We start from the raw sequence: 18,308 nt of genomic DNA on the forward strand, positions 1-18,308 counted from the left end.
CTTGTAAAACCAGTAATTTTTAAATCCAATTATTCTTTAATACCACAAGAAAGTACCCTTTCCTGAGTCTGTCACTCGGTGGTGATGAACTAAAGAGACTCGGTGTTTTACAATGTCTCATGCAAAGAATTGCCATTTCTTCAGTACAGCAATCATCAGTACAGAGGGGTTTTGCAGCATGGTCAGTTGAGCACAGGGGTTGGCTGTGTACACCAGGGATCCTGCACAACGAAGAAAGAGCTGTAGGTGGATGTACCATATTATCAAAAACAAATTCACCCGCAGAAATGTTCTGAAAAAAAACAACAACAAAAAACATGTAAACCATGGAACTTACTGCTAATGCCCTCACTTATGACATCACTTATCACACTACAAACTACATCATCAAAGACATCACCTCACCACTGACATCAATGATATGGATATTTTCAGGTTTCCATTGGCAGTTACTGATGTTGAATTGTTAATATAATAAACTAGGTTACTGGTTTACTGGGGTGTGAGCCCTGGCCAAGCCACAACCACAATTCTTGTCAGGGTACGACACAAGCAAACCCCCAAACTGACCTGTGCTTAACCCCCCGGTAGCCTGGCACAGAGCAGACAGGGTTAACTTAGAGGCAACGTGTAAAATATTTATGCAACACTTCAAACAGTGAAACTACACAAAAAGGAGCCCACACTGAGTTAGAAAAGCAGAGCTGAATTTAATAAACAAAACAAGACCAAAACGATAAACATCCAATCAGTAGAACCAGAGTTATGAATTTTAAAAGAATAAAGTTTAAAATAGCACCCAAAAGTATAAAGTGACAACTGCAGATATCTGGTTGTGATGAATCGGGTCAAACTTACAAGTGTAGGCCGACCACAATAGAGTGCAGGTCGGCTACTGTCCCAGATTAGTCCAGCTGAAGTTTTACCTTCTCAAGTTTTGTGCCAAGAGTCTCGTTCGTGTTGGAAAGGGTGGCAAGGAACAAGGAGAGGGTCAAGGGAGGCTGTCAGCATAGCATGGCTGGATCTTTGGGTCTGTGGTCCCCCATGAGCAGTCGATGCTGCAGTGTAAAGAGATGGGCTGGTGGCATTTTGCACTGATTTTCAGTGCAAACGGCGTAGTCTAAATGCGAAAAGGCCAGTTCACGGTCGCAAAGAGCTCAACAGCTTGATTTAAGCTCACTGAGAAACACCAAGGGTCCAGGAGCTAAGGGGTACCACTTGGGGTTAAGGAACACGCTGCAGTTGGGTCCTGAAGCTGTATGGGGACCCTTCTATGTCCCTGAGGCACACATCAGGAGGCCAGCTCACTAGCCATTGAAGTCACTCTGAGGTAATGGGTTCAAGATGAGGTTGCAGGCCCATATCTTCCTCCACAGGCACGAGGCAGCAGGTCAGCACATCAGGGCAGTGGCTCCTTCAGAGTAGGAGCTTAACAGAAGGCAGTCCTTTCAGCAGCACAACAGTCCGTCTTCCTGGCAGAGTATCCACAGGTCCAGAAGTGCACTGAAGAGTTGGCGTCTCAGGTTCAGTATTTACACCCAGTTGTGCTTTTGAAGTGGGTGAGGAACTTCTAGAGATTTCCCTTTGAAGTCCCCAGGCATCCTGCCTTCCCTGCCCTGGCTCCAGCCTAACTACAAGGTTTATGCAGTACTCTTTGTGGAGACAGCACACAGCCTATTCAAGTGTAGGTGGGGCGGCGTCCAGTGATTCCCTCTCAACCTGCCAGTGAAGGCCCGTACAGGCGCACCTAAGCTCCCTATTGTATGTGGCTGTTTAGGAGGAATACAAAAAGCTTAACTGTCAGCTACACCCAGCCATGTGACCCAGGTACAGGCTACATGCACTAAATAGCAAAGGTGGGAATATGCCAACTTTCTAAAAGTGGGATTTTCAGAATTGAAATTTAAAATCTGACTTTATCATAAGTTAGGATTTTAAATTGTGATTCCAGAGACCCAAACATGAACTGGTTACCAATTCCCATGGGGAAATTACACTTATAAAATGTTATATGGTAATTCAAATGACATCCTACAGGAGAGGTAGGCCTTGCAGTAGTTAAAATTGAACTTAAGAGTTTTTCATTTCCAGGACATGTAAAACTTAAAGGTATATGTCCTGCCTTTTAAATACACTGCACATCGACCTCTGGGCTGTCCAGGGCGTACCCTAGGGGTAAATAATATGTATAAAAGGGGAGGTCTGTGCCTTCCAAAATGTTTATTTTGCCGTGTCAATATGGCAGTTAAAAACTGCACAAACAGGCTGTAAAGGCAGGCCTGAGACATGTTTTAAAGGGCCACATAAGTGGGTGGCACAATCAGTGCTGCAGACCCACTAGAACAGTGGTCTCCAAACTTTTTAATGCCGCACCCCCCCAGTTGAAAAATAAAAATCATTGGGCCCCCTCAGAATTGTTCACAAATATTTTATAAAGATCGCAATGTTTAAAAATGTCTAGATGTATACCCCTGCACTAGAAGCATTTACTTTACATGCCCTGGGAGCATGTAGTCCCACTACTAGGGACTGATAAGTAAATGAAATAGGCCAAATGGGTATAAGCCAATGTTACCATGTTTAGATGAGAGAGCACAAGCACTTTAGCACTGGTTAGCAGTGGCAATGGGTGCTGACTCCTAAGGTCAGCAAAAATAAGGTCAGTGAAAACGGAGGAGGAGGAAGAGAAAGTGGGAGGGGGGAGACAACCCTAAGGCAGACAGATCTAACAGTTAAGTACTGTCTGTTATTGTTCTCACCTACCTCGTTTTTGGTCATCGACTTTGCCCAGCCCTTATTTGCCTACCCCAGTGCGAATGCATGACCTTCATCCATGTACAGTGGAGGTAGCATCAAGGAGTTAGAGATTAGACGCTGGACCGGGCTGAATTCCATCTATGGGCATAAATCTCTGTGCATGTCCTTCAGTCATGCTCAGAGGGGACTGAGTGCAGAGAATGTCCTCTGACCTTATCCTGCACCCAGCCCCTGGATGGGCACAGATCAAATACCATGGCCTTAGACCATACACCGTGGAAAATGGCTGCAATGCCAGTTCTTTCACGGAGTGAAATATCATTCTCCTATAAAGTTACTATTGGTAGTTCCTTTAACTTAAAAATAGACACTGTACCCAGAGCTTAATTAATGCAAAAAAGAAAGCAGGTCCCGGAATCTGTGCTCAGAAGTCGGTTGCCACTGCAAATAAACATTGGCACAATGAATACCAAGGGTGGTAGTCTTTAATCGACTACCAGACACTACCTGCAGCTTAATATCATTCTGGCAGATTCCTGCTTTCTCCGTTTGTGACAGTTTTGCCGTCTTTTCTCTTCCTTCGTCTTTCCAATCTGTGTGTTTTTCCCTCTCTTGCACTCAGCTAATATCTGATGCGAGGAACTAAGTACTGGTCTCCCAAAAAAAGTGCTGGTGGCCCCCACCAGCTCAAGTTAAGCACTGACCACGGAAAACAGCTTCATACCTGATGAATCTTAATTACTTTTTTGACTCAGACTAAATCAAAGGGTTTGCCGGAGGGCTTGAGAACACCTCAAGCAAAACCCATCTTTAAAAAAATCTAGAGCATATAGCATGCATGTTGAATATTTGTCTCCAAAAGACCTGGTGCATGGTTGTACAAAACTAAAAGTGTTAACACCAGTCTTGATGTTGGTCGCTTGGCATAGGTAAAACAAACATCAACATTATTCTTCTGAAAAGAGCCATGGTTCATGTTCATTTAGATTAATAGATATAAGACCATGAGTTGGAAATATGTATAACTTAGGACTATAAAGAACACACATTTTCTTTTTTTTTTTAATACTTGTCTCAGGAATGTATTGTAATTTCGTTATTTTCACTTGTTACAAGGTCTCTACTATTTGCGCCTTACATTTTGTATAGAACGTGTTTTATATTACAATGAAAACTAATAATAAAACAATGTTTAGCAATTCAATATTGCTTGATATTTTTTCGTAAATAGCTGGACTATACGCAGAAAGATCAAATTAAAAGTAATTCAATTACAGTCTGAGATTGAATGTAATTGAGACTAACATGAAGACCTAGAATTAAACTCCTCGTATAGCTTTAGGCTGCTACATATTCTAGAACAGAGATCTGTAAATGGGTAAGATTTTACCAAGCACAGTCAAATGCTATGTTGACAGTTTTTTGTCTGAGAAGAAATGTATTTCAACTAGCTTGCACAAGTGCAAAAATGAGATTAGGAAACAAGGTGGTTTCTTTACGAGCATCATATTTTTTCTGAAGTGTTAAAGTAGCCCAGTTGAATTAAAAGCATATGTGTACGTTTTTAGCGACCATTGCATTTGTTGATGTTTCAGATCTGATTGATCTGCTCAGAAATAGAGCATTTTGTGTACTTGAAAGGAACTACTTTGTATTTTTGAGTTGTTTTAGGTGAGCTTTTCATTCAGGAGCCTATGCTGCATCAAGATTGTTTTAATGGTCGAGGAAGCCGACTGGGTATGTGTAGGAAGTTGGCTCTGTATGTGCTATTTCAAAGTAAGGAATAGCATGCACAGAGTCCAAGGGTTCCCCTTAGAGGTAAAATAGTGGTAAAAATAGATAATACTAATGCTCTATTTTGTGGTAGTGTGGTCGAGCAGTAGGCTTATCCAAGGAGTAGTGTTAAGCATTTGTTGTACATACACATAGACAATAAATGAGGTACACACACTCAGAGACAAATCCAGCCAATAGGTTTTGTTATAGAAAAATATATTTTCTTAGTTTATTTTAAGAACCACAGGTTCAAATTTAACATGTAATATCTTGTTTGAAAGGTATTGCAGGTAAGTACATTAGGAACTTTGAATCATTTCAATTGCATGTATACTTTTCAAGTTATTCACAAATAGCTACTTTAAAAGTGGACACAGTGCAATTTTCACAGTTCCTGGGGGAGGTAAGTTTTTGTTAGTTTTACCAGGTAAGTAAGACACTTACAGGGTTCAGTTCTTGGTCCAAGGTAGCCCACCGTTGGGGGTTCAGAGCAACCCCAAAGTTACCACACCAGCAGCTCAGGGCCGGTCAGGTGCAGAGTTCAAAGTGGTGCCCAAAACGCATAGGCTAGAATGGAGAGAAGGGGGTGCCCCGGTTCCGGTCTGTTTGCAGGTAAGTACCCGCGTCTTCGGAGGGCAGACCAGGGGGGTTTTGTAGGGCACCGGGGGGGACCCAAGCCCACACAGAAATTTCACCCTCAGCGGCGCGGGGGCGGCCGGGTGCAGTGTTAGAACAAGCGTCGGGTTCGCAATGTAAGTCAATGAGAGATCAAGGGATCTCTTCAGCGCTGCAGGCAGGCAAGGGGGGGCTTCCTCGGGGAAACCTCCACTTGGGCAAGGGAGAGGGACTCCTGGGGGTCACTTCTGCAGTGAAAGTCCGGTCCTTCAGGTCCTGGGGGCTGCGGGTGCAGGGTCTTTTCCAGGCGTCGGGACTTAGGTTTCAGAGAGTCGCGGTCAGGGGAAGCCTCGGGATTCCCTCTGCAGGCGGCGCTGTGGGGGCTCAGGGGGGACAGGTTTTGGTACTCACAGTCGTAGAGTAGTCCGGGGGTCCTCCCTGAGGTGTTGGTTCTCCACCAGCCGAGTCGGGGTCGCCGGGTGCAGTGTTGCAAGTCTCACGCTTCTTGCGGGGAGATTGCAGGGTTCTTTAAAGCTGCTCCTTTGGATAAAGTTGCAGTCTTTTTGGAGCAGGTCCGCTGTCCTCGGGAGTTTCTTGTCGTCGTCGAAGCAGGGCAGTCCTCAGAGGAGTCAGAGGTCGCTGGTCCCTTTGGAAGGCGTCGCTGGAGCAGAGTTCTTTGGAAGGCAGGAGACAGGCCGGTGAGTTTCTGGAGCCAAGGCAGTTGTTGTCTTCTGGTCTTCCTCTGCAGGGGTTTTCAGCTAGGCAGTCCTTCTTCTTGTAGTTGCAGGAATCTAATTTTCTAGGGTTCAGGGTAGCCCTTAAATACTAAATTTAAGGGCGTGTTTAGGTCTGGGGGGTTAGTAGCCAATGGCTACTAGCCCTGAGGGTGGGTACACCCTCTTTGTGCCTCCTCCCAAGGGGAGGGGGTCACAATCCTAACCCTATTGGGGGAATCCTCCATCTGCAAGATGGAGGATTTCTAAAAGTTAGAGTCACCTCAGCTCAGGACACCTTAGGGGCTGTCCTGACTGGCCAGTGACTCCTCCTTGTTATTCTCATTATTTTCTCCGGCCTTGCCGCCAAAAGTGGGGGCCGGGGCCGGAGGGGGCGGGCAACTCCACTAGCTGGAGTGTCCTGCGGTGCTGTGACAAAGGGGTGAGCCTTTGAGGCTCACCGCCAGGTGTTACAGCTCCTGCCTGGGGGAGGTGTTAGCATCTCCACCCAGTGCAGGCTTTGTTACTGGCCTCAGAGTGACAAAGGCACTCTCCCCATGGGGCCAGCAACATGTCTCTAGTGTGGCAGGCTGCTGGAACTAGTCAGCCTACACAGATAGTCGGTTAAGTTTCAGGGGGCACCTCTAAGGTGCCCTCTGGGGTGTATTTTGCAATAAAATGTACACTGGCATCAGTGTGCATTTATCGTGCTGAGAAGTTTGATACCAAACTTCCCAGTTTTCAGTGTAGCCATTATGGTGCTGTGGAGTTCGTGTAAAACAGACTCCCAGACCATATACTCTTATGGCTACCCTGCACTTACAATGTCTAAGGTTTTGCTTAGACACTGTAGGGGTACAGTGCTCATGCACTGGTACCCTCACCTATGGTATAGTGCACCCTGCCTTAGGGCTGTAAGGCCTGCTAGAGGGGTGTCTTACCTATACTGCATAGGCAGTGAGAGGCTGGCATGGCACCCTGAGGGGAGTGCCATGTCGACTTACTCGTTTTGTCCTCACTAGCACACACAAGCTGGCAAGCAGTGTGTCTGTGCTGAGTGAGAGGTCTCCAGGGTGGCATAAGACATGCTGCAGCCCTTAGAGACCTTCCTTGGCATCAGGGCCCTTGGTACTAGAAGTACCAGTTACAAGGGACTTATCTGGATGCCAGGGTCTGCCAATTGTGGATACAAAAGTACAGGTTAGGGAAAGAACACTGGTGCTGGGGCCTGGTTAGCAGGCCTCAGCACACTTTCAATTGTAAACATAGCATCAGCAAAGGCAAAAAGTCAGGGGGCAACCATGCCAAGGAGGCATTTCCTTACAGTATGCATCTGAGAATTGACACAAACAGTTTCTAGCAATGCCTGTTTTCGACTCTGTAAGGAAATGCCTCCTTGGCATGGTTACCCCCTGACTTTTTGCCTTTGCTGATGCTAAGTTTTGATTTGAAAGTGTGCTGAGGCCTGCTAACCAGGCCCCAGCACCAGTGTTCTTTCCCTAACCTGTACTTTTGTTTCCACAATTGGCACACCCTGGCATCCAGGTAAGTCCCTTGTAACTGGCACCCCTGGTACCAAGGGCCCTGATGCCAGGGAAGGAAGGGCTGCAGCATATCTTATGCCACCCTGGGGACCCCTCACTCAGCACAGACACACTGCTTGTCAGCGTGTGTGTGCTGGTGGGGACAAAACGAGTAAGTCGACATGGCACTCCCCTCAGGGTGCCATGCCAACCTCACACTGCCTATGCAGTATAGATAAGTCACCCCTCTAGCAGGCCCGACAGCCCTAAGGCAGGGTGCACTATACTATAGGTGAGGGCACCAGTGCATGAGCACTGTGCCCCTACAGTGTCTAAGCAAAACCTTAGACATTGTAAGTGCAGGGTAGCCATAAGAGTATATGGTCTGGGAGTCTGTCATGCACGAACTCCACAGCACCATAATGGCTACACTGAAAACTGGGAAGTTTGGTATCAAACTTCTCAGCACAATAAATGCACACTGATGCCAGTGTACATTTTATTGTAACATACACCCCAGAGGGCACCTTAGAGGTGCCCCCTGAAACCTTAACCGACTATCCGTGTAGGCTGACTAGTTCCAGCAGCCTGCCACACTAGAGACATGTTGCTGGCCCCATGGGGAGAGTGCCTTTGTCACTCTGAGGCCAGTAACAAAGCCTGTACTGGGTGGAGGTGCTTCACACCTCCCCCTGCAGGAACTGTAACACCTGGCGGTGAGCCTCAAAGGCTCACACCCTTTGTTACAGCACCACAGGGCACTCCAGCTAGTGGAGTTGCCCGCCCCCTCCGGCCACGGCCCCACTTTTGGCGGCAAGGACGGAGGAGATAATGAGAAAAACAAGGAGGAGTCACTGGCCAGTCAGGACAGCCCCTAAGGCAACCTGAGCTGAGGCGACTCTGATAGGGATAGGAATGTGCCCCCCTCCCCTTGGGAGGAGGCACAAAGAGGGTGTACCCACCCTCAAGGCTAGTAGCCATTGGCTACTAACCCCCCAGACCTAAGCACGCCCTTAAATTTAGTATTTAAGGGCTCCCCAGAACCTAGGAACTCAGATTCCTGCAACCTAAGAAGAAGAGGACTGCTAAGCTGAAAAACCCTGCAGAGAAGACGGAGACACCAACTGCTTTGGCCCCAGCTCTACCGGCCTGTCTCCCCACTTCTAAAGACACTGCTCCAGCGACGCTTTCCCCAGGGACCAGCGACCTCTGAATCCTCAGAGGACTGCTTTGCTCTAGAAGGACCAAGAACTCCCAAGAACAGCGGCTCTGTTCACCCAAGACTGCAACTTTGTTACAAAGGAGTAACTTTAAAACAACCTGCGTTTCCCGCCGGAAGCGTGAGACTTGCTAATCTGCACCCGACGCCCCCGGCTCGACTTGTGGAGAACAACCACTTCAGGGAGGACTCCCCAGCGACTGCGAGACCGTGAGTAGCCAGAGTTGCCCCCCCTGAACCCCCATAGCGACGCCTGCAGAGGGAATCCCGAGGCTCCCCCTGACCGCGACTGCCTGCTCCTCAGATCCCGACGCCTGGTAAAGACTCTGCACCCGCAGCCCCCAGGACCTGAAGGATCCGAACTCCAGTGCAGGAGTGACCCCCAGGAGGCCCTCTCCCTTGCCCAGGTGGTGGCTACCCTGAGGAGCCCCCCCCCCCCCTTGCCTGCATCGCTGAAGAGACCCCTTGGTCTCCCATTGAAACCTATTGAAAACCCGACGCGTGTTTGCACACTGCACCCGGCTACCCCCGTGCTGCTGAGGGTGTACTTTCTGTGCTGACTTGTTCCCCCCCCCCCCGGTGCCCTACAAAAACCCCCTGGTCGGCCCTCCGAAGACGCGGGTACTTACCTGCTGGCAGACTGGAACCGGGGCACACCCTTCTCCATTGAAGCCTATGCGTTTTGGGCACCACTTTGACCTCTGCACCTGAACGGCCCTAAGCTGCTGGTGTGGTAACTTTGGGGTTGCTCTGAACCCCCACTGGTGGGCTACCTTGGACCCAAACTTGAACCCCGTAGGTGGTTTACTTACCTGCAAAAACTAACAAACTCTTACTCCCCCTAGGTACTGTGAAAATTGCACTAAGTGGCTAATTTTAAAATAGCTATATGTGATTTATATGAAAACTGTGTATGCTATTTTGATTATTCAAAGTTCCTAAAGTACCTACATGCAATACCTTTCATTTGAAGTATTACATGTAAAATTTGAACCTGTGGTTCTTAAAATAAACTAAGAAAAGATAATTTTTCTATACAAAAACCTATTGGCCTGGAATTGTCTTTGAGTGTGTGTTCCTCATTTATTGCTTGTGTATGTACAAAAAATGCTTAACACTACTCCTTTGATAAGCCTACTGCTCGACCACACCAAAAAATAGAGCATTAGTATTATCTTTTTTTTGCCACTATCTTACCTCTAAGGGGAACCCTTGGACTCTGTGCATACTATTCCTTACTTTGAAATAGTGCATACAGAGCCAACTTCCTACAGACTCCTACATTACAATTTCCTGCACAGGACATACATGACCCCCAGGGCTCTGAACAACATGACAAGAACGAGACCTGATGCCTGCCCCCGATGTAGCGCAAAGGGAGCAGATTTCTTACTTATGCCATGGACATGCAGAGCAGCACACACATATCGGAAAATGATAGAGGACGAAATGGTGCGAGCTACACACCTCCCTATAAACCTTACACCGTAGTGCTGCCTGTTGGGTAACTTCAAACACCCTAACGGCCAAAAAATGACCTATAAATTTGGACAGCAAGCTATGGTACTAGTACAATGTAGAGTCGCCATTACATGGACGTCACAGCTAGCCCCAACAACAGAGAGATTGCGCACAGATGTAGCAGAGTGGTCCCTGGCTGAGGAAATGCATATCAGACTGAACAGGTGGGATGAAAGACTCCAGGAGGCTCTTACCACATGGAGAGCTCTGTGTGATAAACTGTTTGGTCCTGCGCAAGGGACGACTACAGATTTAGAATATAGCGACGACTGACGATTCGGGAGGGTCAGGCATGGGGAGATTGGAAAGTGGGGAGCCACCTACCTCCAGCAAAAGGCAGATGTGAATAAAACCTTAAGAGGGCATTTTATTATTCTAGATGGTTGAGAAATGGGGCTGATTGTGTATCTCAGATTAATTATGAACTGATGCCTCATGGATGCCCAATTGTGTATGTGATGACTGCCTTGTTGATTTGTTAATAAAACAAAAGGTAAAACAAAAAAAACAAAAAAAGATTGCTTTAATGCAGTGTGAGCACTTGTCAGGGATGTGACTGTCAGGAAGGCAGATGATGCAGACATCATGAGGGTCTGACTTGGTCTTCTTCCTTCCACAGACAGGACACTTGTCAAAGATGGCATTTTATTTCATTAAAGAAAAGTTTTGGCGGGGTGTCCCTTGAGCCCACCACAATAGACGTGGATAGAGAGGGGCGGTATGTCTTAGTAGAGGGATGTCTTAATGGCAGACCAATAGTGCTGGGGAGCGTATACGCCCCTAACCAGGACTAGAACCTTTTTTGGCAGACTTTGTTGGCCCGACTAGCGCAGTTCCCGGATGGGACCTATTTGCTGGGGGGAGAGGGGTGGGGTTATAACAGTGTTGTTGATCCAGACTGGGACCGCTCTTTCCCTCTCCCTCTGATACCAGGAGCTGCCACAGTCAGAGTAGCGAAAGGCACTGCGCAGTGGCTAGATCAGTGGGATATGGCAGATTCCTGGCAGACCTAACACCCTCACAGTAAGGAATACTCACACTACTCATCCCTCCACCAAGTCCACACGAGGATAGACCATATGTTCTGTTCCACCACACTTGTGAGAGATGCCCTACATACCAAATACCTGGGTAGAACATTCTCTGACCGTAGCCCATTGCTGCTGACACTTAAGACAAGGAGGTGCCCCCCGATTCCAAAAGGGCCCTTGAGGACGAGGTCTTCTGCACTGCACTGGCCTCTAAGCTGAAGGACTATTTCTCCCCTGAAGAAGGGGACCGCTTCCACTAGGGGAACAGAATGGGAAGCCCTGAAAGTGGTCATAAGGGCCACTGCATTGGGGATACAGTGGGGGTCAAGAAGGACCTAGAGCAGGAACATTCCCGCTTAGAGACAGAACTGCAACAGTGGGAGCCAAAGTTGGGGACAGACCCTGGTGCTACTTGACAGTTAGGGGAAACGCATGAAGCCCACACCGAAGCTATAGAGCACCTTTGTTGTCACGACTAAAAAGCATACTTGGGCAAGCTGTAGGCAGAGGAAGGAAGGGTAGGGAGATTACTAGACTGGCTGATCAGACTAGAGAGCAGGGGCAGACCAATTACCCGCTTTACTCAGAACCGGGGCTATGCTTTACTCACTGACAGACAGCAATGATGAGTTCAAATCTTATTATACTTGTCTGTATAGCGCGTCGGGGAGAACTGACCAGGACTTTCTCCATACCTACCTGGCGGGTCTGCACTGGTAACAGTGGCAGAGCAGGATGGGGCGGAGTTGGGGGCACCGATATGCGAACAAGAAGCAGGAACTGCCATAAAAGTTCAGGCGATGGGAAAAATCCCGGGAACTGATAGGCTACTGCCAGAACTCTATCAGAGGGTCGCCAGAACGGTGGCAGCCCGGCTGGTAGATATGTGCACAGAGGCTTATGAGATGGGCAAGTTACCGCCATCGACTAAGGAGGCCTTGGTGATCCCCCCTCCACAAGGAAAAAAGGACTGATATGACGGTGGCTGATTATCGCCCGCTATCCATGCTGAATACCGACATTAAGGCTTAGCAAGGTCCTCGCGACCAGGCTGCTCCCACACATGCAGACCCTCATACGTGTAGACCAGATTGCGTTTATACCCACGCGTAGTACATCACATAACCTACGGAGACTCTACTCTCTCCTTAATAATGACCCACGCCCCCCAGGGTTGGCGGCTATGATAGTGTCGGGGGACCTGGAAAAGGCCTTTGACACTGTGCGTTGGGATTATCTAGAGGCAATGATGATGGAGGTGGGGGCGGGGCAGCCATGGCTACGATGTGTTAATCTGCTTTATACTCAGCCCACGGCGAGAGTGAAGACAGGGCACACAATTTCGAATAGCTATATTTGCCGGGAAACCAGGCAGGGCTGGCCCCTCTCGCCACTACTGTTCGCCCTCGCGATTGAGCCTCTAGCGGCAAGCTTCCGGGCTAGGGCAGGAGAATGGGGATTGATTAAGTGGGGAACTTCGCACATTATCTCCCTCTATGCTGACGACCTCCTTATTTATTTACAAGATGGGAGTGCGGTGATCCCACGGGTGCTTCGGATGCTGGAAGACTTTGGCAACCTCTCAGGACTGCGCCTCAATCGGCACAAAACATGGGTCTTCCCGTTAGTGGCGGGGCGCCATGCCTGCTCTCCTGCCCAGATGACATCCAGTGGGCTCCCTGTACTTTTAATTATCTAGGAATTCAGATCTACCACGACTTGATAGATCTTCATGAGGGCAACCTGGTGGAGGCACACAGGGTAGCCTTCTGGCAATCGTTAAAAACTCCCCTTCATGTCTCGGATAGCCCTGTCCAAAATGGTGATGCTCCGGAGTGCATGATTTTCAACTGTACCATGTGGTGGCTCAGCTCCAGAGGCTGGCGAGATGGCTCCACGGACTGGACTCCTCGATGGTTTGCCTAGACGAAGGACATACCCAGGAGGTGGGTCTACTGGCCGGGGAGACGGCCCCCTGCTGGAACGAACATGCTGGTGACTACGGCACTGGCAGTCTGGCGTAGGGCCCTCAGACGAACACACACAACGAGCCTCTACGCCCCTGCCCTCCCGCTGGTGGGCCTCCCGCATGGGGAACCCTGCTCGTCCTTCACCACACAACAATTACAACCTTGGACGGAGGCGGGAATAACATCGGTGAGGGACCTGTTCCAGGGTGGGATGTTGATCCCTTTGGTGACCTGATGGACCAGACAGGCTTAACTGCTGGCCAGTTCTTAATCTATGAGGTTATCATATGAGCCCTGAAAGACATTTGGGGGGATGGAAGTCAGGAGCCCACTAAAACTGCGATCTTCCAGTATATGATGGCATTGGGAAGCGGATCCCACCTGGTAACGTGGTTCTACAAAGCCCTGAGCAAGATGGTGGACCATCTCTTGGAGGGACTGAAAGGTAGGTGGGACACAGACCTAGGGAGACAGCTGACGGATACTGAATGGGCTTGTGTCCTGGCTTACCCACACAAAATCTCTCAAAACACCAGTTGAAAGTATATCCAGTATAACTATGTCCACAGGACCTACCTTCCCCCGCATAGAATTAATCGTATTTATGTCACAACATCAGGGGCATACCCACGGTGCCGGTTGGGCGACGCCAACTTTTGCCATATGACCTGGGGATGCCGGGGGCTGCAACACTTTTTGAGGGAGGCTATTGCTCGACTCAACAGCACTCTGGACAGGCAGATGGACAACGGCCCGGCAGTCTGCTTACTGGGACTTTTTGACAGGCCCCCTCCAAAAAAGGTGGGGAACAGATTTATTGAACGGGTGCTGGGTCTGCCACGTAGGAGGGTGGGCGATCACCTGGAAGTCTAGTTCGGGACCCAGGCTGAATGCATGGGTGGCAGATGTTACACGCTGGGCTAGGGCAGAGGAGTGGGCCCTTCAGAGGGAAGAAATGAGAGGGATGAGGAACAGACCGATAGCCCCCTTGTGGGCAGGAATGGTGAGAATGTGGGACACATTTGAGGCTGCCATGGACCAGCCTGCGAACAGGCCGCTCAATCAGTGACATTAGGATCACAGCTGTACTAGACACACAGGACCCAAAGGCACGAGCATGCACAGCATATGGCCCCGCGTTCCCCCTTCTTTTCCCCGTGTACGGACCCCACGCTGACGCGGACACACCTGCAGGCCAAGTAGTTTGGTTTATATAGCTGGGCAAGTTGTAATGTTTTGTATGTTGTAATTGTTAACTAATGCGCCTGAAGCGGATAGGCGCCTGAGAGCCTAGAGTTGACACTGGTAGTGCGCAACCACCCTAACTCCTGGACACACTGCACTAACCAGAGAACCATCAACAACCCATACTGTAATTGCTCTAATTGTATACAGAGAAGGACGAAGATTAGTCATCAGTGTGGGATGCACACTAAATGATAGCAGTAATGCTGTCATGAACATGTGAATTGTATGGCTGTATCAGTGGTGTTGATCATGTGACTAAGGTGATGTACCAACCGAAATACTAATAAACAAACATGTTAAAAAAATAAAGACTTTTTTTAAAGACAGAAAAACAGTACTACAGATGAAATCCTTTGAGTGAAGTAGCTGTCAAAAGTTTTAAATTTGATTTTTGACTGAAAAAAGCTAAAAAAAAAAAAAAAAAGCTTACAAAAAAAAGGCTGAGCTCAGAGCTCCAGAATCCTGTCTGCAGGTGCCTGAAAAAAAGAACTGAAGCAACTGTCATTTGCTGGGCATGATACGATACTAGTGGTCTCTGGGCCCTTAAAGGCACAGACAATGTTTTCACAGGTACATAAGTGCAACCGATTGGGGTACACTGTCCTCTATGTCTTCATCTTTATGCCTTAAAAAGGGGTTTGTGAAAGAGATTTAATTAGTCAATTTTTTTTTTTTCCAGCCAAACTTTTTTCAATACAATCTGTAGAAACTGACTATTGTAGCCTTTTATTCTAGGCTGCAAACTATTCATATCTTAAATGCTTCTCCGGGCTTTAATCAAGAAAGGTGAACATCTACACTTAGGATCACATATTCTAAAAAAGTGCACCGGGACCCCCCACATGTGGGCAGGCCTATTCCAAGCTGATGACTATCAATGGAGATCCCCTGAGAAGAACAATTCATTTTTTTCTCAGTTTTTGCTTGATTTACGTACCTTTCACATTGATATTCCGCCTATTGCACTGCTTTTGTGTGCATACATTACACAGTAATTTATTGTTCTCACACAATTTTTCATTACGTGTAAACTGATATAAGCAGGTTTCCACAGAACATTCTTCTGTATTTATAGTGTTCCTGTCAGCCAGGGTGCAAAATGCTGTTTCTGGATCCTCGTTTACTACTTCATATAACTTTGTCTCTGAAATATGACAGCTAGTGTTCTCATGTTCTTCGCTAGCATTACGAATCACTCTTAAGTTTATTTCATCGAAACCGTTAACTAGGTCATTTATAGCTTCATTGTCTCTTTCCACACTTGGACTGCTCGTTTCCAAACTTGGACTCCTGCTTTCCAAACTTGAGCTGCTGCCATCCAAACTAGTAATGCCTTCTTCGATTGTTTGGCCATTTTCATTCAAATGTTCGCTTCTTTCTTCCAAGAAGAGGTTTTCCTTTACCAAGCAGTGTATATTCTTTTCCAAAACTGGCATGATCTCTTCCAAACTGGAGTTTCCTTCATCTAAATTTGGGACATTACTGATTCTGACTAAATTGGTGCCGCCTTTATCTTCTTTCAAACATGGGCTTCTTCCTTCAAGACACGGGCTGTTCTTTTCGAGACATGGGCTATTGTCTCTTGAACACAGACAACTATGTTCCTTACACTGATGGCTTTCTTTCAAACATGGGCTATTTTTCAAACATGAGCTGACTTCATCTAAACATGGCAGGCTGCATTCCTCTAACAACGAAGGTCTGTCTTCCTCTAAAAATGAGCGTCCTTTGCCACAACATGGAATATCCCCTTCCACACATTGGTGAGTTATTTTCAAATGTGGACTGACTTTTTCCAAACATGTAGAGTTTTTTTCTCCTGAAAATGAGTCTCCTTCTAAACAGTAGTTTACTTTTTCCAAACATGGGTGGTTACATTCATGTAAAGGTGGGTTTCCTTCTCTCAAACTCAGAGTACTTTCATCCAAAATAGGGCTGTTGTTGCTTTCGACATCCTCACTTGTAGCAGCTATGATTTGTAAAGTGTCTTCTGTTTGTATTACCGTTTCAACACTGGGCTGTAATTGACTGCTTCCATTTTCAGCTCTTAGTGCATCAGTCTCATTGTCTTTATTTATAAGTACCAAGCTATGTTCTACACTTTGAACTAGATCTTGCACCTCGTGTTTGTGTTGATCATTTTCTAAATGAGAGGCTGATGTTGATTGTTCTGCATAACCATCCTGGTGTTCTTCCGAATCTCCTTCTGCAGTAGCAATCTCATTCAGCGGAAGCACCTTGAATTGTCTACGCTGGTTCTGAAAAGAGAAATATTTACATTGATAAACTGTGCCAAAATTCAGAAATCTACTATCAAAATAAGTGAAAGACAGATCACAATATGAGATGATGACGCATGATAAATCAGCTTTCACAATGTGGAATTTTAAACATTTAGCTGATACCAAATAATAACTTAGACTTAAGAAATAGAAGTTTTTGAAAAGTACTTTTTGGGCCTCAGGGGATGCGGACGCTGGGGCCCACAGGGGTTCGCGAAAGGGAGCCACGCACCAACCCCTTTACAAATATATTTTGGCCCTGGGGGATGGGGACTCCAGGGCCTGAAGTGGACTGGGGAGGGGCCGGCCAACATGCACCCTCACCTCTAGGGAGTGTGGGGGCCTTGGAGAACAGGATCCCCAGTATCCAAAGTCACTTGTGGAAGTGGAAGCTGTGCTAATGAGTTGGATGCGATGGTGTGGCCCCAGGCCAGGCCCTAAGGCCAACCCCATGCCACGCACGACTGGATGCCTGGGCTTGGCCCTGTGGCAAATCCCACGCCATTTGCAGCGTGAGGTTGGCTGCCTGCAAGGGACTGGAAGCAGGCAACCTCACACTGCATATGAAGGCTGGGCGTGGATGGCTTTATATATGGTAACAATATTACTTTCCGTTAAAAAACAAATTGTAGAAATTCACCAAAAAAGCAAAGGTTAAAGTAACAGGCTAACGTAACATTATATTTAACTGAGAATTTCAGTGACAACGTAATGTATTAAATGTACGATAGTACTGAAATTCACCAGTTATAGTTATCTCAAGTAATAATAACTTGTGCCCTTGCTATGCACTGCTAATTAACCCACATATTAATTCAGTCATGACATCTTCTTTGACATTAATGATGACATAACTGCAACATATGCAACAAAATTACAGATAAGAAAAGTGTGCATGGCCAGGCTACGAGTTATAGCTACCATAGGGCATGAGTTATAGTTACCTGAGAAAACATCAATTTTAATCTTTGACTCTAAAGTGTGCTCTTCCCCTTTAAATTCACTTTTAGGGACGTCATTGGCAATGGGGTCCCTTCGGGTCTATTTCTTCTTAAGCTTTCATTAGCACCTTAGTAGGTGTTTATGGTAAAATGGTGCTATTTAGCATCCCAGCGTCTTGTACGGCAAATCTTGTACACAGCTTTAGTCATACATTTTAACAACATTTCTATAAAAAAGACAGAATTTCCAGCTGACCTTTGCTTGCTTTTTTGCTTGTTTCTTTGCTTTTTTCTGTAGGTGTTTACTTGTAGCAGAAGATGGCTCATTTTTCTCCTTTACATAACTTTCGTTGTCATCATCTTCCTCAGTATTCGTTATAGGAACTACTGATGCATTTTTCGGAACAGCACCTTTTTTACCAGTCTAAAATAAAAAAAATACAAAGATTACAACACCATTTATGAGTAAATTATAAGTATAAAATAGATTTAAAAAAGAACAACCAATGTATCAGATCAATATCGCCTGGGATTGGATTGCAAACTATACACTTCTGCCAGAGAAGTCGGAATTCCAACATAGACTTGATTGTTCTGAAAGAAATTAAGTGGTCTTAGTAATAGACCTTGTTATGGTGTCATCATGAACTAATTCAAGTCAAGTCTAGGCACAGTTGCTCCTATTCGCACTCAGAAGACTGCCACCAACAAG

At 46.8% G+C, this 18,308-nt stretch overlaps 1 protein-coding gene across 3 annotated transcripts in view; it reads right to left on the reverse strand.

Moving 5' to 3' along the window:
- Window positions 1-18,308, reverse strand: part of USP16 (ubiquitin specific peptidase 16) — a 318,997-nt gene that overhangs the window by 47,272 nt on the left and 253,417 nt on the right. For all 3 annotated transcript variants that reach the window (XM_069204074.1, XM_069204073.1, XM_069204072.1), the window contains exons 13-14: window positions 17,853-18,020; window positions 15,311-16,631 (exon numbers count right to left, since the gene is read on the reverse strand). In XM_069204074.1, the coding sequence (XP_069060175.1) occupies window positions 15,311-16,631; window positions 17,853-18,020 (1,489 nt within the window). The remainder of the gene's footprint in view (window positions 1-15,310; window positions 16,632-17,852; window positions 18,021-18,308) is intronic.

This window comes from Pleurodeles waltl, chromosome 8, assembly GCF_031143425.1.
Source record: "Pleurodeles waltl isolate 20211129_DDA chromosome 8, aPleWal1.hap1.20221129, whole genome shotgun sequence".
Taxonomy (NCBI): Eukaryota; Metazoa; Chordata; class Amphibia; order Caudata; family Salamandridae; genus Pleurodeles; species Pleurodeles waltl.